General features: G+C 43.9%; 1 protein-coding gene across 1 annotated transcript; it reads left to right on the forward strand.

Annotated features, from left to right (window-relative positions):
• The first annotated feature begins 883 nt into the window (after nucleotides 1–883).
• Nucleotides 884–20,789, forward strand: MRAP2 (melanocortin 2 receptor accessory protein 2). Its single transcript, XM_080998705.1, has 4 exons — nucleotides 884–1,005; nucleotides 17,260–17,396; nucleotides 19,016–19,115; nucleotides 20,292–20,789. Exons 1-4 carry the CDS (start codon nucleotides 899–901, stop codon nucleotides 20,653–20,655), a joined length of 708 nt encoding a protein of 235 aa, XP_080854831.1. The 5' UTR covers nucleotides 884–898; the 3' UTR covers nucleotides 20,656–20,789.
• Nucleotides 20,790–22,396: the final 1,607 nt, after the last annotated feature.

Here is a 22,396-nt window from a genome sequence, read left to right on the forward strand (position 1 = left end):
TTTGCTTCACTGCGGCGCGCTTCTTCTTATGAATGAAAGCGGCTTGCCCGCTCGTCTGGAGCGGAGGAAGGAGCCCCGGACAGGTAAGGGGATTTATGAAGTGGGGGGCGGGACACGGGACACGACGAGCTTCGGGCGTTTCTCCCGCGGCTTCCTCTCCTAGCAAACTCAAGGGAGTGTATGTTTTGATGGGATGGCTGCAGGTGGGCTCAGAAGACTATTTAATTCGGAGGGGACCCTCTGCTCTCCTTCCTCTTTAGCCGCACCGTAACCACGTTTTTACTCCGAAGCAAGCCCTGTTGGCGGATCGATTCCACCGCTGCGCGCGTGTCTCAGCCGCCAAGCATTGAATCGCTCCGTCCCCTTATTGTAAAGGGACCGTGTGGAATTGACCAGTGGCTCCGTATCTCCGTAGAAAGACGCGGCAGGGGTGGAGATGCCGTCTGGAATCGGAACCGTACTAGAATCGTAGAGTTAGGAGGCACCACAAGCGTCATCTAGTCCATCCCCTGCAATGCAGGAATCTTTTTGCCAACGCGGGGCTCGAACCCACGATTGTGAGATGAAGAGTCCAGTTTGCCTGGAAGCGGGAGTGCAGCTGTGACTGGGAGAATCAATACTCAGCTGGGAACGTGTAAATGGAGGAGGGGAGGGGGTTCTTTTTTCTCTCTGCCTCCCTCCCCGCTCTGGTATCGCAGCCGCGATTGCTTTGCAGCCGCAGACTTTTGCTGATGACCCGCTGTGGCTGCTGATCACCAATTTCTCTAGTCGAGGCAGCTGGTAGAAAGGATATTTATTTAGCTATAGAACCTTTCGCAGACTGCTTTTCAGTCCCTAAAAAGAGAGTGAAACATGATAAAAATAAAAACAGATAGGAAACAGCAGCTTTTTTACTAAAATGGGAAGGGGAACAAAAGATAAGAGGTTTTTTTTAAAATGCTTTTTAAAAACTCAAGCAAATAAAAAAGTCTCCATCAGGCGCCAGAAAGACAGAGTTGGCACAAGGTGAGCTTCCTTAGGGAGAACATCACTGATACCATCTACCTGTGAAGGAAGGGAGGGAAACCCGGACATGGAGCTTGGAGGAAGATCTTAATACATGGACAGGTTTGTGCAGATAACCGGGTCTTCTAGTCATTTAGGTTACAGAATGGAAGCCAATGCAGTTGCTTTAAGATTGGTGAGGAATAGTACACACACACACACACACACACACACACACACACACACTGCACCAATTGAAGTTTCAAGGGCAGCCCCATGTATCTTGTATTATAGTTGTGCAGATAGGAAGTTATCAGAGCATGGCTAGCTGCCACCTGGCTAGCTCTGTCCAGGACCAGCCATAGCTGGTGGACAATGCGTTGTGTCCCAGGTGTAATTTGAGCACCCAACAATAATAGCTCCTCTCAAAATAAAAGCTAGATTATGTAGGCAGGGTGCAATCTGGCCCACTAGCAGTATCTCTGTCTTGTCTGGACTCTGCTTTAGTTTGTTGTTCCTCATCCAGTTTACTGCTAATTCCAGAATTGGCTGCAAAACATATTGTTGGATCTTTGTGTGTGTTATTTCACTCTTGGGATTTTTGTAGTACAGAAAGTCACCACTGGGACTGCTTTTAGCATTTTCGTTGCTGATTGAACTGTTGAAGGTAAGGTGTTTCTTGAAACAAATGTCAAGAATATGAAATGTTAAAGCAGAAACAACTGGAAAATAACCAGAGTCTCTGTAGAAGAGGTGCTGTATTTTTATGAAGTGGCCTGATCCATGTCTTGTTCTGCTTGATTCAGTTATTTCTGAGATTTCTATCTTGCTTCAAACCTCATATGATATTGTGCCTTTTGTGTACACCAGTGCTTTTTCAGTGGCATTTTCCTTTTGCAGCTCTTTCTTGAGAGAGCAGCTCCTGCTCCTCCATTTATGTTCTGTCAGACAGAAAAAGTTGTACAAGCAAAATGGCATTTAAAAAGGAGCTGAAAGCACAAAGTGTTTGGGGCTGTTTTCTTTCTTTCTTTTTAAAAATGCTCCGGATTTTTTCCTTTTATTTTTCCTGTGGATTGATGCTGCTGATTTATGGAAAGTTTCACACAGTATATTTAAAGCACAAGCAACACACATTTATAGCCATGAATTTCCCCAAAGAATTTTAGAAACTGCAGTTTGTTGAAGGTACTGGGAAATAATAGCTCTATGAATGGGGAAATCACAGCTCTCAGGATTCTTTGGGGAAAGTTAAGTGCTTTAAATCAGTGTTCAAAATGCCCCAGGTGTTAGGACCTGTGCAAGGAGCAAAACATTCCTATCATGACTCAGTAGAGATTTCTGGGCACCAAGTTGGCAATAGTTAATACCATTTCCACTGTGTGTGTTTCTCCTCCTTCCATACTGGGACATGTGAATTGATGTTAGAGCAAGCTATGGTCAAGCAATGTAGTTGAGATTGTAGAATCGTAGTGTTGGACGGGAACCCCAGGGTCATCCAGTCCAACCCCCTGGTGAATAGACATTCTGTTGTGGCGACCGTAACCCAGGTTTAAGGTGCCATTTGTTGCCTGGCTTTCTAACACTGCTTTAAATGTATGATATGGACCTGCCCTGTATCTGTGAGAAGCTACGAATGTTCTGTTTAGCTGATGGCTAGCAATTGTGCTCCAAAGGGAGATAGAGAGATGGAAATCATCTTGTATTTGCTTTTCTCTATCTGTTTTACCTGTCCATTGTATTCTCTCTGGGGATGTGGGGTATGGGCAGTAGTCTTCACTCCAACCCAGATGTTTCATCTCCTTCTTTTCTTGTAGCCCATCGCCATGACCACATTTCAGAATTAAGAGTTATATGTGAACTATTTTGTGTGAACCTGTTAGAAAAAAAGTGAAGCTGGTTGGAGGCTCTGCCAATCATATGTAGAAACTGTGTTACAGTGAGGAACAGTACAATGCATTACGAATGTGGGCGAGGACAAATGATCAATTACTGTCATGCTTTCATGAAGAACTTAAACAATTTTTCATCAGTGAGTGAATAATAGCTTTGAGTTGTCTACTCTGGCAGAACCACAGAGTGAGATTTATCCCCCCCCCCCATTGTTGAACTGCTTCAACAGACATTAGAATGGAAACATAACTGAAATGGTTCTGAAAACATGATGAAGCTGGATTGGGAAGGACAGAAACAATGTATGATGTGCAGTTCCACCTAAATATCTGTGGTTGCGGCACAACTGTGGACCTTGGCAGCTGAACAATAGTACCGCAGAATTGTGGAGTTGTAAGGGACCACAAGGACCATCTAGTCCAGGAGTCTGCAAACTTTTTCAGCAGGGGGTTGGTCCACTATCCCTCAGATCTTGTGGTGGGGCGGACTATATTTTGAAGGGGGGGAAAATGAACAAATTCCTATGCCCCACAAATAACCCAGAGATGCACTTTAAATAAAAGGACACATTCTACTCACGTAAAAACACGCTGATTCCCGGACCGTCCACAGCCAGATTTAGAAGGCGATTGGGCTGGATCCAACCCCTGGGCCTTAGTTTGCCTACCCATGATCTAGACCTACCCCTGCAATGCAGGACTCTCAGCTTAATCATACGTGGCAGATGGCCGTCCATCTGTGACAGCCCGCAAAGTTGGGCCTGCTACCTTTACCAGCCTGGAGCTGTCACAGTTAATTATTTTCCCTGTTGGTTTCAGTTGTGGGGGAAGGAAATTAAAAGGCAAAGATCTGCTAGGTGAGAAGAATGGAAAGCAGTGCTCTACTCCCATCCTGGCTAGCGTGAGCTGGCAGGGGTTTGGAAGTGACAGGTGATCTGCCCATCATTCCTGCTCCCCTATCCTACAGAGGATTGCTTTCCCCATCATTAGGTGGCAGAGACTACAAGACGCTTCCATACAGATCCCTGCATTCCTATTTAGACTACCGTATATAGTTCCAGGCTTTGTTAATTTGTAAAGGCATTTTAGTGTGGGGGCATTCTAGGCTGAAAAATGGGAGGCAAACAACTGGGTCCCTTCCAACTCCATAATTCTATGAATAACTTGGGTAGAACTTCATTCAGGAGTTGTTATCAAATGATACTTGGTAATGTAAGCAAACCCTGTGGTCTTCTTTTTAAAGTGAGTCTCATGCTGTGCGGTTTAGGGCCTCTTTGCGTAACCATCCAAAAATGACGTGATTGGAGGCAACTAGAAAATAAAATGTCATATTTGGGGTTGTTTCTTCCTCCTTAATTGTCTGCACCACTCCCATCTCCCAAAGAATATCTGGACATTATGAGAATACTGTAGATCAGGCACCCCCAACCTGCGGCCCTCCAGATGTTTCAGCCTACAACTCCCATGATCCCTAGCTAACAGGACCAGTGGTCAGGGATGATGGGAATTGTAGTCCAAAACATCTGGAGGGCCGAAGGTTGGGGATGCCTGCTGTAAATTAACTGAACTGTACTGTGGAACAAAAATAGCTGATTGTGCAGACACTTCCACGAGCACACTTCCGAAAGCTAAATATGCCCATCTTCTTTGCTGTATGTGTTTAAACCTGTTCTGTGGGGAAATGGTGGCTGAAATATGAACCAATAAGTACTGCACAGCAAATGGTCTTGAGAAAGTGGCTGGGATCACAGTAGGGTTACTCTGATATGCCATTGATGGTGGTGAGTAGAAGTGAATTGGCGGAATTTATTCTGAAGTTAATCCAGATCCCAGAATGAAACACTCACAGAGGGGGAAGGGAGGGAGGGAGAATATGCCTAGAGCAGAGTTCTTATGGCAGGATTCTTTGTGAGGGTGATAATTGTCGTCTGAATTTAAAATTGGTTTGCAGAGAAAAAAGACAGATCAAGTCTGTGAGAACAGTATGTTCCTTGATAGACGCGAATTTGGCTGAACTGAGTCAGTGCTGCAGGAGATGGAAAGCTTTTGGGGAAAGCTTGCAAGAGAAGTATTTGTTGCAGTTCTCTGTTTTTCTGGCTGTTGGGATTATAGCAATTCTGTATTGCAGAAGAGAACACCACAACAGGCCGATTGATGCTTCCAGTCTCCCCTGGTCAAATTATGACACTTTACTAAATAAAAGAAAGCCTCTCTCCAGACTTCTGATCCTGTCAGCCAGAGGAATGGACATATGTGATAGCAGGATCAAATATGGTTGCACTAGTGATGAATGGCAGAAGGTTACCGCTGGTTCCTGCAACTTTCTGTGATAATTTCACTGAACATTTACTAGAGTTGACCATGTTCCTATCCCTTCCTTCAACCCATGCGTTCAGGGTTGGCAGTCAAGGGTTCATATTAATACATTCTCCCTACAGCTCTGAGAGGTAGGCTGTCGAGACTGTCACACCGTAATCTTTGTAGTTGTTTGAACCCAGGTCTTCCTAGTCTCAATTCAGCACTCAGTTTATTTTCTTGAGACTTTCAGTATGGGGGGGGGGAAGGGCTAAATAAGTACTAGACAAAGGAAAGAAAGAGTATGAGGAGGAAAAAGGGGGTTGAAGCTTCAGGGTTGCTGAAGAGTCTGTTTGAAAACGAGGACAGAAGCAAAAGACTACATATTGCAGACTTACCATCTATTCTACCGGTAGATCACTGGACATCTGTGGGAGATCACTGGCTCCCCCTAAAGAAGCTCAACAAGTTTGGCTCAACATTTTTGTCCTGCATGCCAAAAAAGCATGGCTTTCCCCCTCCTTTAAAAAAAGGTTAACAATCTTGACCTGAACCCCTAAAAACGGGCCTTCCTACTTCCTAAAAAGATCACTGCCAGTTTTTAAAGATCGTAGTCTCTTGGGAGTTGCGTAGTCTCTTGGGAGTTGGCCATCCCTGATCTGTTCAAACTACAACCTTTGGTATCACCCATTCCTGCAACACTTTCCAAATATAAGGTAAAAGGTAAAGGACCCCTGGACGGTTAAGTCCAGTCAAAGGCGACTCTGGGGTTGTGGTGTTCATCTCACTTTCAGGCCAAAACTTTATTGATTACAGAAATGTGAGCGGTATTGGCTTAGGCATTGGCAAAGGACTATATCGGACTCCTGCCCCCTTTGCAGGAAGTGAGTAAGGGTAAACCAAAGAGGAAGCCACATTGGAGGAACCCGCCTGTAGCTCTCCTCGGTGTCTCTAGAGGCCTGGCATGGCCCTAGCCCCTCAAGCGGACTTCAGACAGGATTCAGGCCCTGGATTCCTTTAACGGAATACCCTTGGTCAATGGAGGGGCAGGCGATGGCTGACCTCCCCTCCCCCACAAATCAGTGAGCCAATGCCTAACCGCCAAACCTTACGAAGTTGTGACGATTGCTAAGAGGTAGGTGAAAACCAAGTGGCCAGTGCCAATCTGCCAAATGGAAAAATTCCTACCTGGCCCCCGTCCCAAGACAGGTGACCAACCGAAATCCAAACCAATGCCAGAGGACATCTAAAATAAAGGGTGGGTGGGTGTTTGGCAGCGTGAAGCAGGTGCCTGACATGCGTCACGCTGCCACTTTTATATCCCCCCACGATCCCCCCCAAAGCGATTGGCCAAGAAGCCGGGGTGATCGTGGTGCCACCTTGGCATAACGGCATTACTCTGCCCACCCAGTGGAGGAGGAACCGGCCTGGGGGCCTGCCCACAACCAGGACCATCCTTAAAGATGATCCCACTTACCTTCCTGCCACAGTGGTACCTATTTATCTACTTGCACTGGTGTGCTTTCGAACTGCTAGGTTGGCAGGAGCTGGGACAGAGCAACAGGAGCTCACCCCATCGCGGGGATTCAAACCGTCGACCTTCTGATCAGCAAGCCCAAGAGGCTCTTTGGTTTAGACCACAGCACCATGCATGTGCCTCTTTCCTGTAGGAGTGCAAATATCCAGAGTGTGGGGTCAGGTGGGATTACTATGAGGAATTATAAAATATGCATCAAGCCATTGTGTCCACGATGAATGCATTGTGTTGACTGGGTTTGATGCATTGACAATAATTTCTGATCAAATCCTACAACCCTCTGCATCTCTGGCCATTTTCTCTACTGTCCATTTCTCTTGCTTGACAAGTCACGTATGCAGCCCAGTTGCTTCCAGTTGCTTGCCAGGCAGGCATCCTGGGTCATCAAAGACAGTGGGCAGCTTCTTTGAAGTAGCCTTTCTGATATGTTAATCCCAGGATGTTAATCTTAGGGCCAGGAAACAGATCTCACATGAAGGTGATAATGATCGCTGTCCTCCTGGCCATCCTTCTTATCATGTATATTGCTTGTTTATGATCTCTGGGGTTGCTGGATGCACTCCTTTGTAGTTCTCAATTTATTTACCCCATGCTTAATTAGTTTTGGTAGTTTAACTTTGTCCCCCCCCCCCCCCGGGGTTTGTTGAAAAGCTCAGAAGAAATCTGATTGGTTCTTACAAACACTCTGTAAAAGTTCTTTTGTGAATAAACGACCTGGGCCGAGGGGTGGAGGGAGACAGAGATTATTATACGCACCCTTCCCAGCGTCTTGCTGGTTCAAGCCTCTGTGTGTATTCTTATTAATCAAAGTTCAATCCTTCCTTTACTTTGGGTACGCCTCACTTTCCAAATATATGGTACTGCTGACAGCCATAAGGCAAAGATGATTTATTGATAGTTCCTAGCTAGCAGATCATATTATGTCCCCAAGCATGAATAACTTGACTGAGTCATCTCCAGTGAGATTTTTAGTAAAGACATGTAGATTTGAAGGCTTACCTGCAAGATCTGTTGTTGTTAATTTATCTCTGCCATACCTAGCTTTGGAACGCACTTAGAAACCCTATTATCCCACCTGTATTTGCCAAATAGGTTGGACAGAGGAAGACAATTGCCTGAACTTTTGTGCTGCACAGTGGGAGGAACAAAGATCGGGATAGCAAAGCAAAGCGTGTGCCGAAGCCTCAAAGAAGATGAGCAGTCAACTTTATGTCAGATCTCAGTCTTATGCTTCTATAATGAAGTTTGCTGGGGGAGGTGGTGTTGTGGGCAGGGGGCCCAGTCAGTGAAAGGGCAGACATGTAAGAGCTGCAATAATTGGGCTAATGTAATAGTTCAGCCAATACAAACTTGTTCCACCGTAACTTGAATGGATGGAATTAAACTGTCTACCATCTGGGAAACTGAAATGAAGTCTAACCGAAAACTCCAAAAGGAATGGAAATTTACAGAGATTATTAAAAAACAACAACAGTATCCCCAAGTCAAAACCTGGATTTGCTTTGATTAATTTTCGCAAAACACAGCATGGATTACAAGTATAGTATGCGGAAAACAGTAGAAATGAAGAAAGGATAAAAGGAACAGTTTTAAAAATAGGCAAAATAGACCTGCGTTGAGGAGGATGGAAGCCTATTAGAGAAGAAAAGGAATTGGGATTAAAGAATATAGTGACATAAGTCCATCTGGAAGAACTTAATGGATTTATGGTTGTATGTATGCTTTTTGTAAGTTTTTTCCTTCCCCCCCCCCTTTCCCTTTTTGTTTTTTGTTGTCATTTTACTATTTTGGTTATTTTATTGTCTGTGTTTGTTCACCAAGCAAGAAAACTAATAAAAAGCAAATTTTTTAAAAAGAAACTAAAAGAAAAAAATAGCTGCGGGTCTAGGCTGAAGCAAGCTGGATTTATTAAATTGCTTTGAGTTTCTCTAACGTTGAGGAAGGGGCCGACTTAGTTACAATTTAGTTTCCGCACCCGCTAATGATGTGGAAGATATGATTGGGACATTGCTAAAATGCTTCTCCTCCAGTGTTAAACAAAACAAAAACAGCATTTCTTTCTCTTTAACAGAAGTCATTTTCTTCCACGTGGAATTGGCCAAGGCTAATAGTGGAGCAGCCATTTAGTACCTGAGCAGAACTGTTTATGGAGGAAATAAACGTGGTTGTTTTTGTTTCTGGGATAAAGTACACCTTCAGTTGCTTCTCTGTTACGGCCTCAGACAGCAGGGGTTACTTCAACACTTGCTCTCTCTTGTCCTTCAACTTAGAGCATGGCAAAATGGCTTCCCAGTTTGTGAAACTGGATATCTCAAGGAAAGAGATGAGAGGGTGGGTACGATTTTGGGAAGTACCGTATTTTTTGCTCTATAAGACTCACTTTTTCCCTCCTAAAAAATAAGGGGAAATGTGTGTGCGTCTTATGGAGCAAATGCAGGCTGTGCAGCTATCACAGAAGCCAGAAGAGCAAGAGGGATTGCTGCTTTCACTGCGCAGCAATCCCTCTTGCTCTTCTTGGCTTCTGAGATTCAGAATATTTTTCTTCTTGTTTTCCTCCTCCAAAAACTAGGTGCGTCTTGTGGTCTGGTGCGTCTTATAGAGCGAAAAATACAGTAGATCCAAGAGAAACATAGCTTCCTCCTTCCTCCCCCCTTCAGCTAGACCTTTAATAAGAATATAAAGTGTCCAAAATGATTAGGATGACGATTTGTTAAATTTATATACCGCCTTTCATCAAGAGGCCATAGGGTGGTTTGCACAAAAAAGAATAATGCAATAATAGTAACAGGAAAATACAACACTCCCCACACATCTACAACCCACCTGCTGGAAATCTAGCATAGTGTTGCCACCCAGTGCTGAGAGCCACTTCCTGTCTTTCTAGCAAGAAATTATCCACCTGTTTTGTACAATCACGCTTAAACCTTGAGCTCTACGCCCGTAACAGGTTTGCATAGCTGTTTTTGCTAAAAATCAACACTAGAGTAGTTTGGGTCACTGAAGCAAAGCTTCTCCAGCCCTTTGTGACTGGGTACCAAGAGGATCACGGATCTTTGTATAAAATCTTTTTATAAGATAAAAAAGATATGTAAGCTGTACAGCTGGAGCCTTGGTTGTAATTTGACGTAGCTCTTTCGGAAGGTCATTTTTATTTTCTTTCTCCTTCTAACCCTCTTTTGTATTGTTACAGTAATTGCTGCAGTCAAGCAACCCAATTATTTCCCTTTGTATCTTCCTAGCCATACTGTACTGTATTCTTCAGAGGAGAAGCGAATGCCAGGCACGCTCTACATCATGGGTTACCAAACTAAGGCCTGGGGGCCGGATCCAGCCCGTGTACAGTCCAGGAATCAGCGTGTTTTTACATGAGTAGAATGTGTCCTTTTATTTCAAATGCATCTCTGGGTTATTTGTGGGGCATAGGAATTCGTTCTTTTTTTCCCGTTCCAAAATATAGTCCGCCCCCCCCCACAAGGTCTGAGGGACAGTGGACTGAACCCACCCCCTGCTGAAAAAAATTGCTGACCCCTGCTCTACATATCTATGTTACCTTTGGAAAACACCAGGGTTTAATAAACTGTATGAATTTTAATGCAGTTGCAGACAGCGAGTTGTTATAATGTACAGAGAAGTGGATAATTTGTTCATCCGTCGGGGGAGTGTGTGTATTTGAATATCTTATTTGAACTTAATAAGCCACATAAATTTTAAATGATAAATTTAAGCAGGCCAGCTGTGTAAGACCTTGCACTGCTGTTCTGGAGAAGTGGGGTAGTAACTTCCAACGTTCACAGTTTTGAGGTGGGAATTTCTTGAACAAGGCACTGTTTGTTAAAGGCAACTTGATTGTGTGTTGCTTCCAGTGCTGTCTGCGTGAATGCAGTGGAGTTCTGCATGGACGATAGGACTTCACCTTCCTCTCCTCCCTCTGCAGTCCTCTGTGTGTCCTCAAAATCTGGAGGTGGGGGGGACCTTCTGGTTCTGGAGCAGATATTTATGGGGCTAGGGGGTGCAAAAAGTTGCAGGGAGAAGAGTAGAATGTGAAGTTCCATGGTGTGAGTGGTCATTCACTTGTGCAACTTTGAATTCTGTCTTGTATTTCTGATATGCTGCCTTCTGATAACTGAGCTGTTTAAAAACATTGTGGCAAAGCTTTAATATGTGCCCTGAGAAAAGCCCAGGTTCTGGGCTGTGGGAAGAAGTCATGGACAATGCCAAAATGCCTGCATGTGGCACATCCCTGGCATGTCACACTATTTAGGAGAACAAGACAGATAGAAGTGAACAGAGCATTTGTGTTGAATTGTGAAAGCATCAGAAAACCTTGGTTTAGTCTAAATAGGAGAAACTGGAAACAATGTATTTAGGTGTTCTTTTTAATCCTGAAACAGGTGCCTTTTGGTTATTGTAAACCTCTGTTTGTTTGTTTTGAAATTTTTTAAGAATCAAAGATTTTTGTTTTACGATAGGAGAGAGCTGTTATCACTCATGTGGTTCATTCAGGTGGGGCCAGGGAGATGATGGCAGTGTATTTCTAATGAAGCAATTCCTGCCCTTGATAGACAAGAAGAGCCCTACTGAATCAGGCAAAGGGCCTGTCTAGTCCAGCATTCTGTTTTCCTATATTTGATAATTAGTAAATTATATCTCTGTGCATAATAATAATAATAATCTTATTAATTATACCATGCCCAGCTGACTGGGTTTCCCCAACCACTCTGGACAGCTCCCAACAGAATATTAAAAACATGCTAAAACATCAAACATTAAAAACTTCCCTAAACAGGGCTGCCTTTAGATATCTTCTAAAAGTCAGATAGTTATTTATTTCCTTGACATCTGATGGGAGGGTGTTCCACAGGGTGGGCACCACCACTGAGAAGGCCCTTTGCCTGGTAAAGCCCTTCACACTGGTCACTGAAGGTAGAAAGGACTACTTCATCTTATATTGCATTCCTTTCTTAGTTGTGCTAATATTAGACGTTGACTCTTTCAGTTGTTTTTTTACCATTGTATTGTTCCATGTTTCTAAAGTGTCAAGACTCTAATGATAAAGTATACACACTATACTTAAATATTTCTATGTGAGCTTGCTTTTAAAAGACAAGTGTTGCCTCGTTGACTCTTTCAGTTGTTTTTTTACCATTGTATTGTTCCATGTTTCTAAAGTGTCAAGACTCTAATGATAAAGTATACACACTATACTTAAATATTTCTATGTGAGCTTGCTTTTAAAAGACAAGTGTTGCCTCGCAATGGATAGATGTGTCTACAGAGACACTCCTTTTCCTTTATTCTCCTTCCTTAATACGTTCCCTCTTCCATTTCTCTTTCTGCCACTATCATTTTCTTCTTCTCCTCTGGCATATTTCTGCTTTCATGCCAGGCTCCTCTTCTTCTGCCTTAGGTGTTATTGGCCATTTATAATAAGATAGAATGCTTCACATAGCCTTGACAGAGTCATGTCAATCCTTACTCATCATCAAACCTTTTATTGGCATCACATACAAACATCCAAAACAAATCAATACAGAATAACCACTTCCCCAGTGGCACAAAACATTTGCTAAAAGAAAGGAGGCAGAGATCGAGTAATTAATCTGGTGGGTCTGCGACTCACTAAGCTGACCACCACCAGGGCCCTGACGTGGCTCAACGGGCTAACCGATTGGGAAGGCTCTGGGAATCCTTACTGATGCTTGGCTCCTGGGGCCAAAGGGAATCTGTTTGACTGGTCCTTGTACACTGTTTCCCCCATGCAACAAATGAAAGTAGGGCACAGGGACTGAGGACCACCACTGTTCCCAGGAGAACACAAGAAGGACCCTGTGGGATGAGGCCAAAGTCCCATCGAGTCCTGCGTCCTGTTCTTACAGTGGCAGACCAGATGCCCACAGGAAGCCCGCAAGCAGGACCTGAGCACAACACCACTCTCGAAACTTGTGATAACCTGCAACTGGTACTCAGATGCATACCAGCAGGGGAGGCAGTATGAACCTTGGACCAGCACCTCCTTGCTCTATGGGAAGCAGTGAGAATGAGAATGAAAAGAGGGGAGAGGGAGATGGAGGAGGAGGAGGAGGGAATCAATAGGGGGCCATCTGTAACTAATTGTAGTTCTGTGCTAAGATCCTTAAACGCTATCTAAGCTTTATTTTCTGCTTTACAGCCGCAACCGTTGTTAATGAGCATTTATCAAAGCTACTTTGCTTTCTGGGTTGCTGCATTAGCTGTCTTGGAGCTCATTAATGTAGATGAGTAATCTCCATGGTTCTTCCTAAATTTCCTTACTTTGCTTTTTGGTGATGCCTCATTTCATCAGCCTGATTTATCAGCTGCAGGAACCCATGGAAGATGGGCATAAAATCTCTCAGATTGACTTGTTTCCTTGTGGAGTGTTGCGCTAAGCTTTTAAATCTTGGAACTCTGTATGCACATGATGCATTTTTATGTGTGTGTATTCTCTCTCTCTCTCTCTCTCTGATTGCCATGACAGGAGGCATCATCTTGATGCTTTCAGGGTGTGTGTATACACCCACAAGTGTCTGCATGCAGGAGCAAGGCACTTTGTGGGTGCCATTAAATGTAGCAGAATAGAATGGGGAGAGACATGATCTATTGAGCACAACCCACCAGGAAGTTCTGTGTGCAAAGCTCCCTGTAATGGGCAGGAGCAGCAGAAGAGCTCAGTATACACTGACCTAAGGCCACAATCTCATTAAGCATTTATTCTATTATTATTATTTATTTCAATGTGGCTTGAGCAGGGGAACTTTCCACTGGAATGTGTCACTGCCACACTGTTTGGTGAGGAGACTTCCATTTTAGATGTGCCACCTCAAGCGCCATTATGTCTCTGGCCCATCCTGTGTGGGGTGGTGGTGGTAGAAAAGCATCTTGGGATATACTCTGAAGTTCAGGAACCAGTGCTGAACATGTGCTTCCACAGGTATGAGCCATGCCATCAGACAGACTGTTATTGTTTATAAATGGTTGCTGATGTAAATAGGATTTTGCTGTAAATCTGCAAAGGATTTTGCCACAGTGTGGCAGGTTTGTCATCCGGGGCTTTCATGTTATAGCTTTAGTACAGTATTATTATTATTTTTAAAAGAGAGAAATTTGTCTTCTAATTTGTAGAAGCCATCAGAGGACTCCTTGGATGACCTATGTGGTACACTTTGTTGCTAGATTTATTTGAGGTATAAGGAGTAAGGGAACACGTAAAACAATCTGCTGAATCATCAATTTCTACTAGAAACCTGTTGTTATCATCACTTCACCCACTACCATTATTTGCAAATGCAATTTTCCAACAGCTTTCCTGGCCTGTCAGTTCTCTGACTAAACATTTGCCTGGAGCTCTCAAATTTAAATTGATGTCATGCAGAGACTCACTATGGTGAGAATTGAAGATGCTGCTGGTGGTTTAATGATGCCTTTTGCTTGAGGCAGGTAGAGAATGTGGATTATGCCTTTTGATATTTTTTAAATATACAGTTTGATGCTGTGTCTATTGCCTTCCAAAATCCCCCTGGCAAAAGACAAAATTATGTACCTCTACACTGAGTAACTGAAGGGAGAAAACAGTCTCCGCTAACCCAGAAATAGTACCTCGGGTTAAGAACTTTGCTTCAGGATGAGAACAGAAATCGCACGGCGGCAGTGGGAGGCCCCATTAGCTAAAGTGGTACCTCGGGTTAAGGACAGTTTCAGGTTAAGAATAGACCTCCAGAACGAATTAAGTTCTTAACCTGAGGTACCACTGTACAATGACGCCTCTTTCCCCTGCCTGCAATATAGAACACTTTAGGGAAAATTTTCCTTGGGGTTATAAGTACAGTTTCCACAAAAGTCTCTTCAAGTGGATGTTTTGCTTTCTCTTGTTAAATGATAAATATCTCATAAGCACAGATAGAGATGGGAAGACCTGGGGGAAAAACTGGAAAAATTTTCCTGGCCCCCCCCCAAGGCCTTCCCATCCCTAAGCACAGAATAGCCATCATTGGTGGCCCATCTTTTTTAAAAAAAAAAATCATCCAAGGATTGGGCAGTCCTCCCACACTTGTTGCAAAGGGATCCAGGCATTTGAAGTCTCTCTGGCTGGTGTACCCATTTCTTATGTTTATGTTCATGCTAATAAAAGCATCAGCTGCTGATTTCTGAATATCAGATCGTTGTTAAGGAGCCAGAAAGGGTGAGGGATCCACTCCCTTTTCCTGGTCAGGTCATATTTTGATTATGTATTCTGTGTTTTGATATCGTGATTTTATTTTGTGAACCACCCTGAGACCTGCGGGTATAGGGTGGTATACAAATTTAAGAAATAAATAAAGTGCTGATCTAGCCCTTAGGGGATCAAATGACTGTATTGAGGCCATTGCCAGATCATGGATCTGTTCTGTTGTTAAAAGTTTCTTAAGGATGTTAAAAGCTTCATAAGGATGTACAGTGGTACCTCAGGTTACATACGGTTCAGGTTACATACGCTTCAGGTTACAGACTCTGCTAACCCAGAAATACCTCGGGTTAAGAACTTTGCTTCAGGATGAGAACAGAAATTGTGCTCTGGCGGCGCAGCGGCAGCAGGTGGCCCCATTAGCTACAGTGGTGCTTCAGGTTAAGAAAAGTTTCAGGTTAAGAATGGACCTCCAGAACGAATTAAGTTCTTAACCTGAGGTACCACTGTACACTTCACTGCAGTGACTGCAAGGTATCAGGGGTGGCGTGGAGGGACTGGAGCAACATTTGACCTCAAGCTCAAAGGGGGAGTCAAATTCAGACACTTGTTATGAGGGGGGCCATTTGAAGTGGTTGTGTGAGCCAGGAACTTGGCTCCTTCTCCTGCTGTTGTGGAGGGGAAGCAGTCTCCAGCCCATGGCAGCAGCAGGAGGTGGCGAAGGAACCCCGGCCATGGAAGCTGAGCTGCCTGGCCGTCTCGCCAGGCACTGTGCCCAGTGTCGCGACATTGCAATCCATGATGTTGTGCACAACGTAAGCCCCCACAATATCTTTCCGGAGTCTGAGACTCGTTAGCTAGTCGTTCATCTCTTATTAAAGAATACTATGTTAGCACTTCAGTTGGTAGCATACACTGTTTCTGAAAGCTGACAAGCTTAAATAAGAGCAGGGAGCATGAGAGGGAAAGTGGTGGGGCAGGGAGGAGGAAACAAATCATCAAATGTGAATGATTAACAAAAATGATCTCCCTTCCCCTTGCCCCAGTTTCCCTGCGTCACTCAGGTGTACAGGACAGAATGTTGGGTTTGATCCCATGAAGTGCATTGATTGGGTATGCTAGCAATCCTACATTTTGTCTGCTTTGTGAAGTTGGCATGATAAATGTGGTAAATGCTAAAAATGGGTGTATGTTGACTAATGCTTTCAGTGCAGTGAATAAATGTTTGTATGCACCCACTGAGCAGACAACTGGAAAATAACATCATGCCCCAGAGTTGTTTGTTATGAGACATGAGGTGATGATTAGATACTGAGAGTCAGTTGGAAAGTGGCTATACTTAAAAGTGAAAGGGCCCTGGCAAGAAACTGAACGTGGAGCACATGCTTTCGTCTGAAGAACGGAAAGAAATGAATGGCTATCACATTTTCTTTTTCTTTTTTAATGCTAGTAGTTAGTTTTAGAATTAACAGATTACCTCCTGAGGCTGACTAGAGTGTACACTTTTTTCAAAACTGCAGAATTTATTACGAACTGCCTATCAAAATTAAGAGCCCAGCTATTTTTAAAACACTAAGCCTGCAGAGGGTTTTCAAAAATCCCTCTGAGACAGGTACGCTTGGATAGCGAGAGAATACCAAATAGCCTGTACTGCACCGAACAGTCTTAATATATGTGCACACATTTTTCAGAGTTCTCTTTCCTCTAAAGTGGAAACGGTTGTGAGGCTTCAACTTATTAATGTCCTTTAAACTACACTGAAGGCGCCTGATTGTGGCATTGTGCTACACATATAAGCATACATTTGTAAACTATGCAAACGTAAAATGAGGGCTTGTAATAATTGCAAGCTGTCTCTGAATGGATGATAACACAGCATTATGTTCCTTTTATGTGTCTACAGCTGGTCCACAGCACCTCACTTTTAGCATAAAATCTATGAGCCCCAGAGAGTCCAGGTGGCGTAAAGGTTAGAGTTTTGGACTAGGGCCTGGGAAGGCAGAGTTCTAATTCCCACTTAGCCATGAAGCTCACTGGGTGTTGTGTCTGTCTCTCAGTGTCCCCTACATCACAGGAATGTTGTCAGGGAGAGAACCCTTGTATGCCAGCTTGAGCTCCATGGAGGAAAGGCTATATATAGCCTGACATCAGTCCTGGAATCACCTTGTGTTCAGCCGCTTCAATGCTGATTTTAGCCATCCATCAACAGACTGCAAAAGGTGGAGGTGAAGGCTGGCATTTGTAAGAGAAGAGAACTGCTGCTGATTGGAATGAGGAGTCGTGGGTAGAAAGCTGAGAGGTTTGGGGTGGGGGCTTGGTTCACATGCGTTTTTTCTGCTAAAGCTTGTTGTCTTTGCATTTCTGTATTGATACAGGTTGGAGATGGCTGGACCCAGATTTATTTCCAACAGAACATCCCACCACTCTTTGCTATCGAATTCTGATTATACTTGGGAATATGAATATTATGAATATGGGCCAGTTTCCTTTGAAGGCCTCAAGGCTCATAAATGTAAGTCTTAATATGGAAACTCTATGTTTTGGTTGTTTCAATTACTAAAACTCTTCATTCTCAACTCGAATGTCAAGAAAATGCATTTTTGAAATTGCGCGCGCGCGCACACACACACACACACACTCTCTCTCTTAGTCAATTTGATAGCACCGTTGACTTACCCCTTGTAATTTTCTTAAATATTTGTGCCCGTAGTTTGAGAACATGGGCTTTACAGATAGGGAAGGGGGCAACCCTGACTTCTGAGCCAGGAATTTCTTTTCTTTTATGAGCACCAGTCATTTCTGGATCACTCCATGCCTCAGGGGTAGATGGCGAGCTTCTTTTTAGATTGTCTCTGCTCATCCTATGTTTCATGGCCTTGGTAATAATCACATAGCCTCAATTTGTTCCTGTGATCTGAGCTGTTCTTTGCCAAGACTGTTGTGATGAGCACTACATAGTCCTTTATGAAAGGAGAATTATCTTTCCAAATGGAATTTGCCAGAGTTGTATGCAGAACGTCAAATGTGAGCAGAGCATAAAGAAGCTGCAATCAGCCTTAATTATAAGCTGCTTTACTCTGCCACGCAGCAATCGTTCCTTTTATTGTTTGAAAATTATATAGCTAAGAAAAAAATAGCTTTTAGTATCTTACTTTTGTGTTCTTGCTGTCATTTGAGTTTGCCTTCTTTGCTGGTTTTAAATTCAACCCCCTGGACTATTGGGAAGGAAATGCCACAATGTGTGTGTTTGTGTGTATGCGCACGGACCTAGCTGGTTGTTTCCCATGCTATACATGTGCTAGAGGAATCTTTGCAAAGCAGCAGCAGCAGCGGAGAAAGCCGTTCGGGCGCTTGGGGCAGAACGTGTGCCCTATGCCCAGGGCCGTGCCCTGCACCCATGGATGGGGCCAGCCACCTGCAGGGCGGGGCCATCCGGGGCAGGACGCTCCACGGGGCCTCTGAGGAGTCTGCCTGTCTCCTCCCACTCAGCTGCCCTACTGCTGAGGGGGAGGCAACGGGCGGACTGTTTGGGGCAGCGCAGAACCTGTGGGCACTCAAGCCACCGCGTCACTCCCAGGAGAGACGTGTGGCTTGGGTGCTCTGCAGGCCTCGCAGTGAGTGCCGCCTGGCATTTTGTCACCTCTCTCAGTTGTGACACCTGGGACGGCCCACCCCCACTGCACCCCCTTCCTCCACCCCTGCAAAGCAGCACAGTTTTTCTCTGCCTGATTTCACTGACAGTGTATATTATACAAGACTCTGGCCCCAATCCAGAGTTCTTTACATGACTGGCAGTGCAAGTTCTAACATCACTGATCACCTGCTGCAAGTTAGAGAGGAAGGTAGGGAGGGGCATTTAGGCACCCCAGCCTGCTCACAAGTGACCCACACTGTGAACAGCTGACACAGACAGTGATATATGTGGATTGTACATATAGCTGGGGGCAGTAGCACGCACAAATACATTTCTGTGCAGAGATGAACCTCACCAAATCAGGGCTTGACAAAATGTACACGAAACATAATCAGCCAAGGACTGGGCAACAGCTGGTTCATTTTTCATTTTTGTATTAATGGAAATCTAATGCACCCACGGCGATTAATCTCCCTCCTTCTCTGCTTCTCTTACAGATTCGATTGTGATTGGGTTTTGGGTTGGCCTTGTTGTCTTCGTTATTTTTATGTTCTTTGTACTGACCTTGTTGACCAAGGCGGGAGCACCACACCAAGAGTAAGTACCACCAAACAGACGTCTAAGGCCCAGGACCCAGGTGGCAGCAGCACCTCTGTTGCCATAGCTCTTTGGAATTCGCTCAGAAATAGAGTAGACCCAACACAGCTTATGTTTTAGCCACTGTACAATTCTATGTAACTTGTCCGTTCTGAAAAGACGATGTCCCCTTGATCTTGTCAATGAAGGCATGCCAGTTACTTCAATGAAGAAAAGGACACAAGATGGTGGTTTATGGCAAGGCTTGGAAGCTGGGGGAAAGATGGAAAGGGCAAAGCCCCATCAGCCTTCTTTCTCCCGCACCCCCAAACCAGGATGTCTGGAAATAAATCAGATAGCCTAATGAATATTTGAGATGAGGAATAGAGAACTGGCCCTGTGGATGGAGCTGGACTCCAATTCCCATCAGCCTCAGCTGGCATTGCCAATGGTTGGGAGTAATGGGAAGTGTAAACCATCGACATCAGGTGAGCCACAGGTTCCCCATCCCAGTTCCATAACCATTGGGAATACAGAATGTCCAGCTATAGGGTTTAGCTGGCTTGCAGGAGGCAGAGCCCATCTATCGCAAACCTTTTCTAGCAGATGGATTCCAACACAATTTTATCCATTCTCTGAGTGTAAGGGTGCTCCCCTGAAAAGAAGTTTAGTGATTTTATTTAAATTGGTATGGCTTAGGTTTTGTTTATAACTGGGTTTTTTAAATGAAAATTACAATTATGTGGAAAACATTCAAAATTCCTGGGGATTTTTTTTAACCGTTGAAAACACAAAATTAGAACTGCATGTCAAGCTTCTCCTTTTAAGAAGAGTATCTGGAGAGGACAAGTATTTCCATTCAGTTGCTATGTTAAGTTTGTGTTTTCACAGGTGTTTTGCTTTATTGTTATCAGAAATGTATGGTTTGTCGTGGGGCAGGGAGGACAGTCCTTCCAATGAACTCTACAGAATTTGCAGCACTTAGGGTTGGTTCAGATTAGGCATGTAATCAGTTGATTAGTGTAGGATAAGGGCAAGCCATTGACTCAAGAGAATGGGGAGGACATTTCTTTTGCCATCCTGTCTCAGCCCAGTCTGTTTCCAGAGAGTTTTTTGGCACGTGATCTTTTATACTGAGTTCCTAAACAAAATGGTGCCCAATTTTTCACCCACCGCTCCTCTCTCCTTGCTTCCTAGCACTACAGACTCTTCTGAGAAAAGGCTCTGCATGAACAACTTTGTGGCAGACTTTGGAAGGCCTCTCGATTCTGATAGGATCATTTCTCAGCAGGCTGCTGAGGAATCCAGGCTGCTTTTTCACTGCTACATCAATGAGTATGAGAACATGGACAGGGCAAAGCAATGCCAGAGAGTGCCAGTTATGGACAGTAACATCCATTTTCAGGAAGTAATTCAAAGCAGCGAGGGACTGGAGGAGGAGCTGAATAGCCATGCAAAATTCAACATCCCCAACTTTGTGAACACTGACCAGAATTCTTCCCTGGGTGAAGACGACCTGCTGATTTCAGAACCGCCTATCATTTTAGAGAGCAAACACTGAGTCCAGCCTCCCACCAGATTATTGACCGAAGAATATTGAGCAAGGTATTTCTTACATTAAAACAGAACACATTTCTCCTTTACTTTCTATCCTATTTTTCATTGGTGAGTACAGGACTACAGTTGAATACACTCTGGTAACCAGCATGGGATAGTTCTATGTGGTCTTTTTAAGTGTTTGATGAAGCCAGAGCTTTTTACACTGCTTATCGTTTTATTTCATTTTATTTCTAGAAGTACAGGACAGCTGTTTAATAAGGAAGTTATCCATGCTGGAATATGATGGGATGTGAGCGTTGTTGGATTGTGTACATGTGAAGCCCCTGAGTGTGTTTGAAAGTCACAAAACTCTTAAGCCTTGCATTTAAGCAAGCTAAGAACACAACCCTCCAAAAACTCAATTCAGAGGAAGTCAATTGTACCTAAGTGTTGAAATAAATGGGATTGCCACAATTTATCTAAGTCCTGTTGAGATCAAAGGACTTAAGTAGCGAACTCTGCACTGAGGTCAATGGCTTAACAGTGAGACATAGTTCTATGTAATTTAGAAGTAGTTGGACATTCTGTGGCGAAAGCCTTATGCCATATGCTGTGTTGCAGGAATGAGTGGGTATCTATGCTGTATGTGTGCTTTATAATCCTCATAATGTGCAAGAACTATTCTTGTGTGTTCAGTCATATGTATACCACATATACTTACTGGGACCAATTGTCTAGCATGCTTCTTGCATGTATACAAAAAGCCCTGTAGGTATACATCATGCTCAGACAAGTACCTTCTATTCCCTTATGTTCCCATAGTTGTGTTTTTCCTATTGAAAAAGTAAACGGAGATGCTCTTAATTGGTTTCCGTGTGAATAGCATGTTTTGTTTTGCTTTTCTTTATGCTTGATCCAGGAGTGTAACTTCTTGATATACATTATTTCTCCAGTACTATTGTTTGAAATAAACTGGGTTGTTGATTTTTATATTAAAAAATAAAGCCTGCGACCTTCTGTGAACTGCCATACCTTTATTGTGCCATGCAATATCTAGTCTTAAGTGAGCTTCTGAATTGCATTGCACATAGCACTATGGAAACAAACTTACAAATCGAGCCATGGATTGAAGCCAGTGTCAGTTTTCTGCGGCAGCAGTGCTTCCCCTTTTGCCTGTAGGCAGTTGGATGGGCCACTGATGGGATCCTTGTTGACATCAACCAGCAGAAATCCCCCAAATGGCCCCATTGCTGTCACTGGACCAAATTGATATGCCTGCCCCACCTTCTGCCACTGCAGGGCTGCAGATGTGGCAATGGCCCCACCTCCCTGGGATGTGGGGGAGGGGGCTTTGGCTTGCTCATGAAGACTCTGATCTACTAAAGAAGATACCACACCTAGCCATTATGAAAAAGGAATGTGCCTCCATCAGAAGGAAGATGGTGACATCTAGCTGACAGCATCATAAGGACTCTAACCATTACGAGTCCTTACTGTTGACACCAAATGCCCTGACCACTCTGCAAATACCATCACATTGGCATACAGCGTGCCTGGGAAACATTTCCAGCTGTGGTAATGTAAGTCCCTTTTTGCTTTATATTTTCTTTATTTTACAAGGGTTCTCTGATGGTGGGATGGAATCTTGTTGACCATTCCTGTGGTTTTTTGTTTGTTTGTTTGTTACTGCCTTTTCTGAGGATTTATATAACATAACTGTTCCAGCAAAGCAAATTAACATAGTATCTCCTTAAATGCTCCTA

This window comes from Podarcis pityusensis (genome assembly GCF_964106645.2).
Source record: "Podarcis pityusensis genome assembly, chromosome: 3".
In the NCBI taxonomy this organism is placed as follows: domain Eukaryota; kingdom Metazoa; phylum Chordata; class Lepidosauria; order Squamata; family Lacertidae; genus Podarcis; species Podarcis pityusensis.

What these genes read in the sequence shown, in the direction of transcription:
- MRAP2 (XM_080998705.1), top strand. Translation starts at nt 899, where the DNA reads ATGGGAAGGGGAACAAAAGATAAGAGGTTTTTTTTAAAATGCTTTTTA. An exon ending in AGGCCTCAAGGCTCATAAAT is followed by an intron (nt 17,397 to 19,015) that starts GTAAGTCTTAAT and finishes CTTCTCTTACAG; the next exon opens with ATTCGATTGTGATTGGGTTT. An exon ending in GCGGGAGCACCACACCAAGA is followed by an intron (nt 19,116 to 20,291) that starts GTAAGTACCACC and finishes CTTGCTTCCTAG; the next exon opens with CACTACAGACTCTTCTGAGA.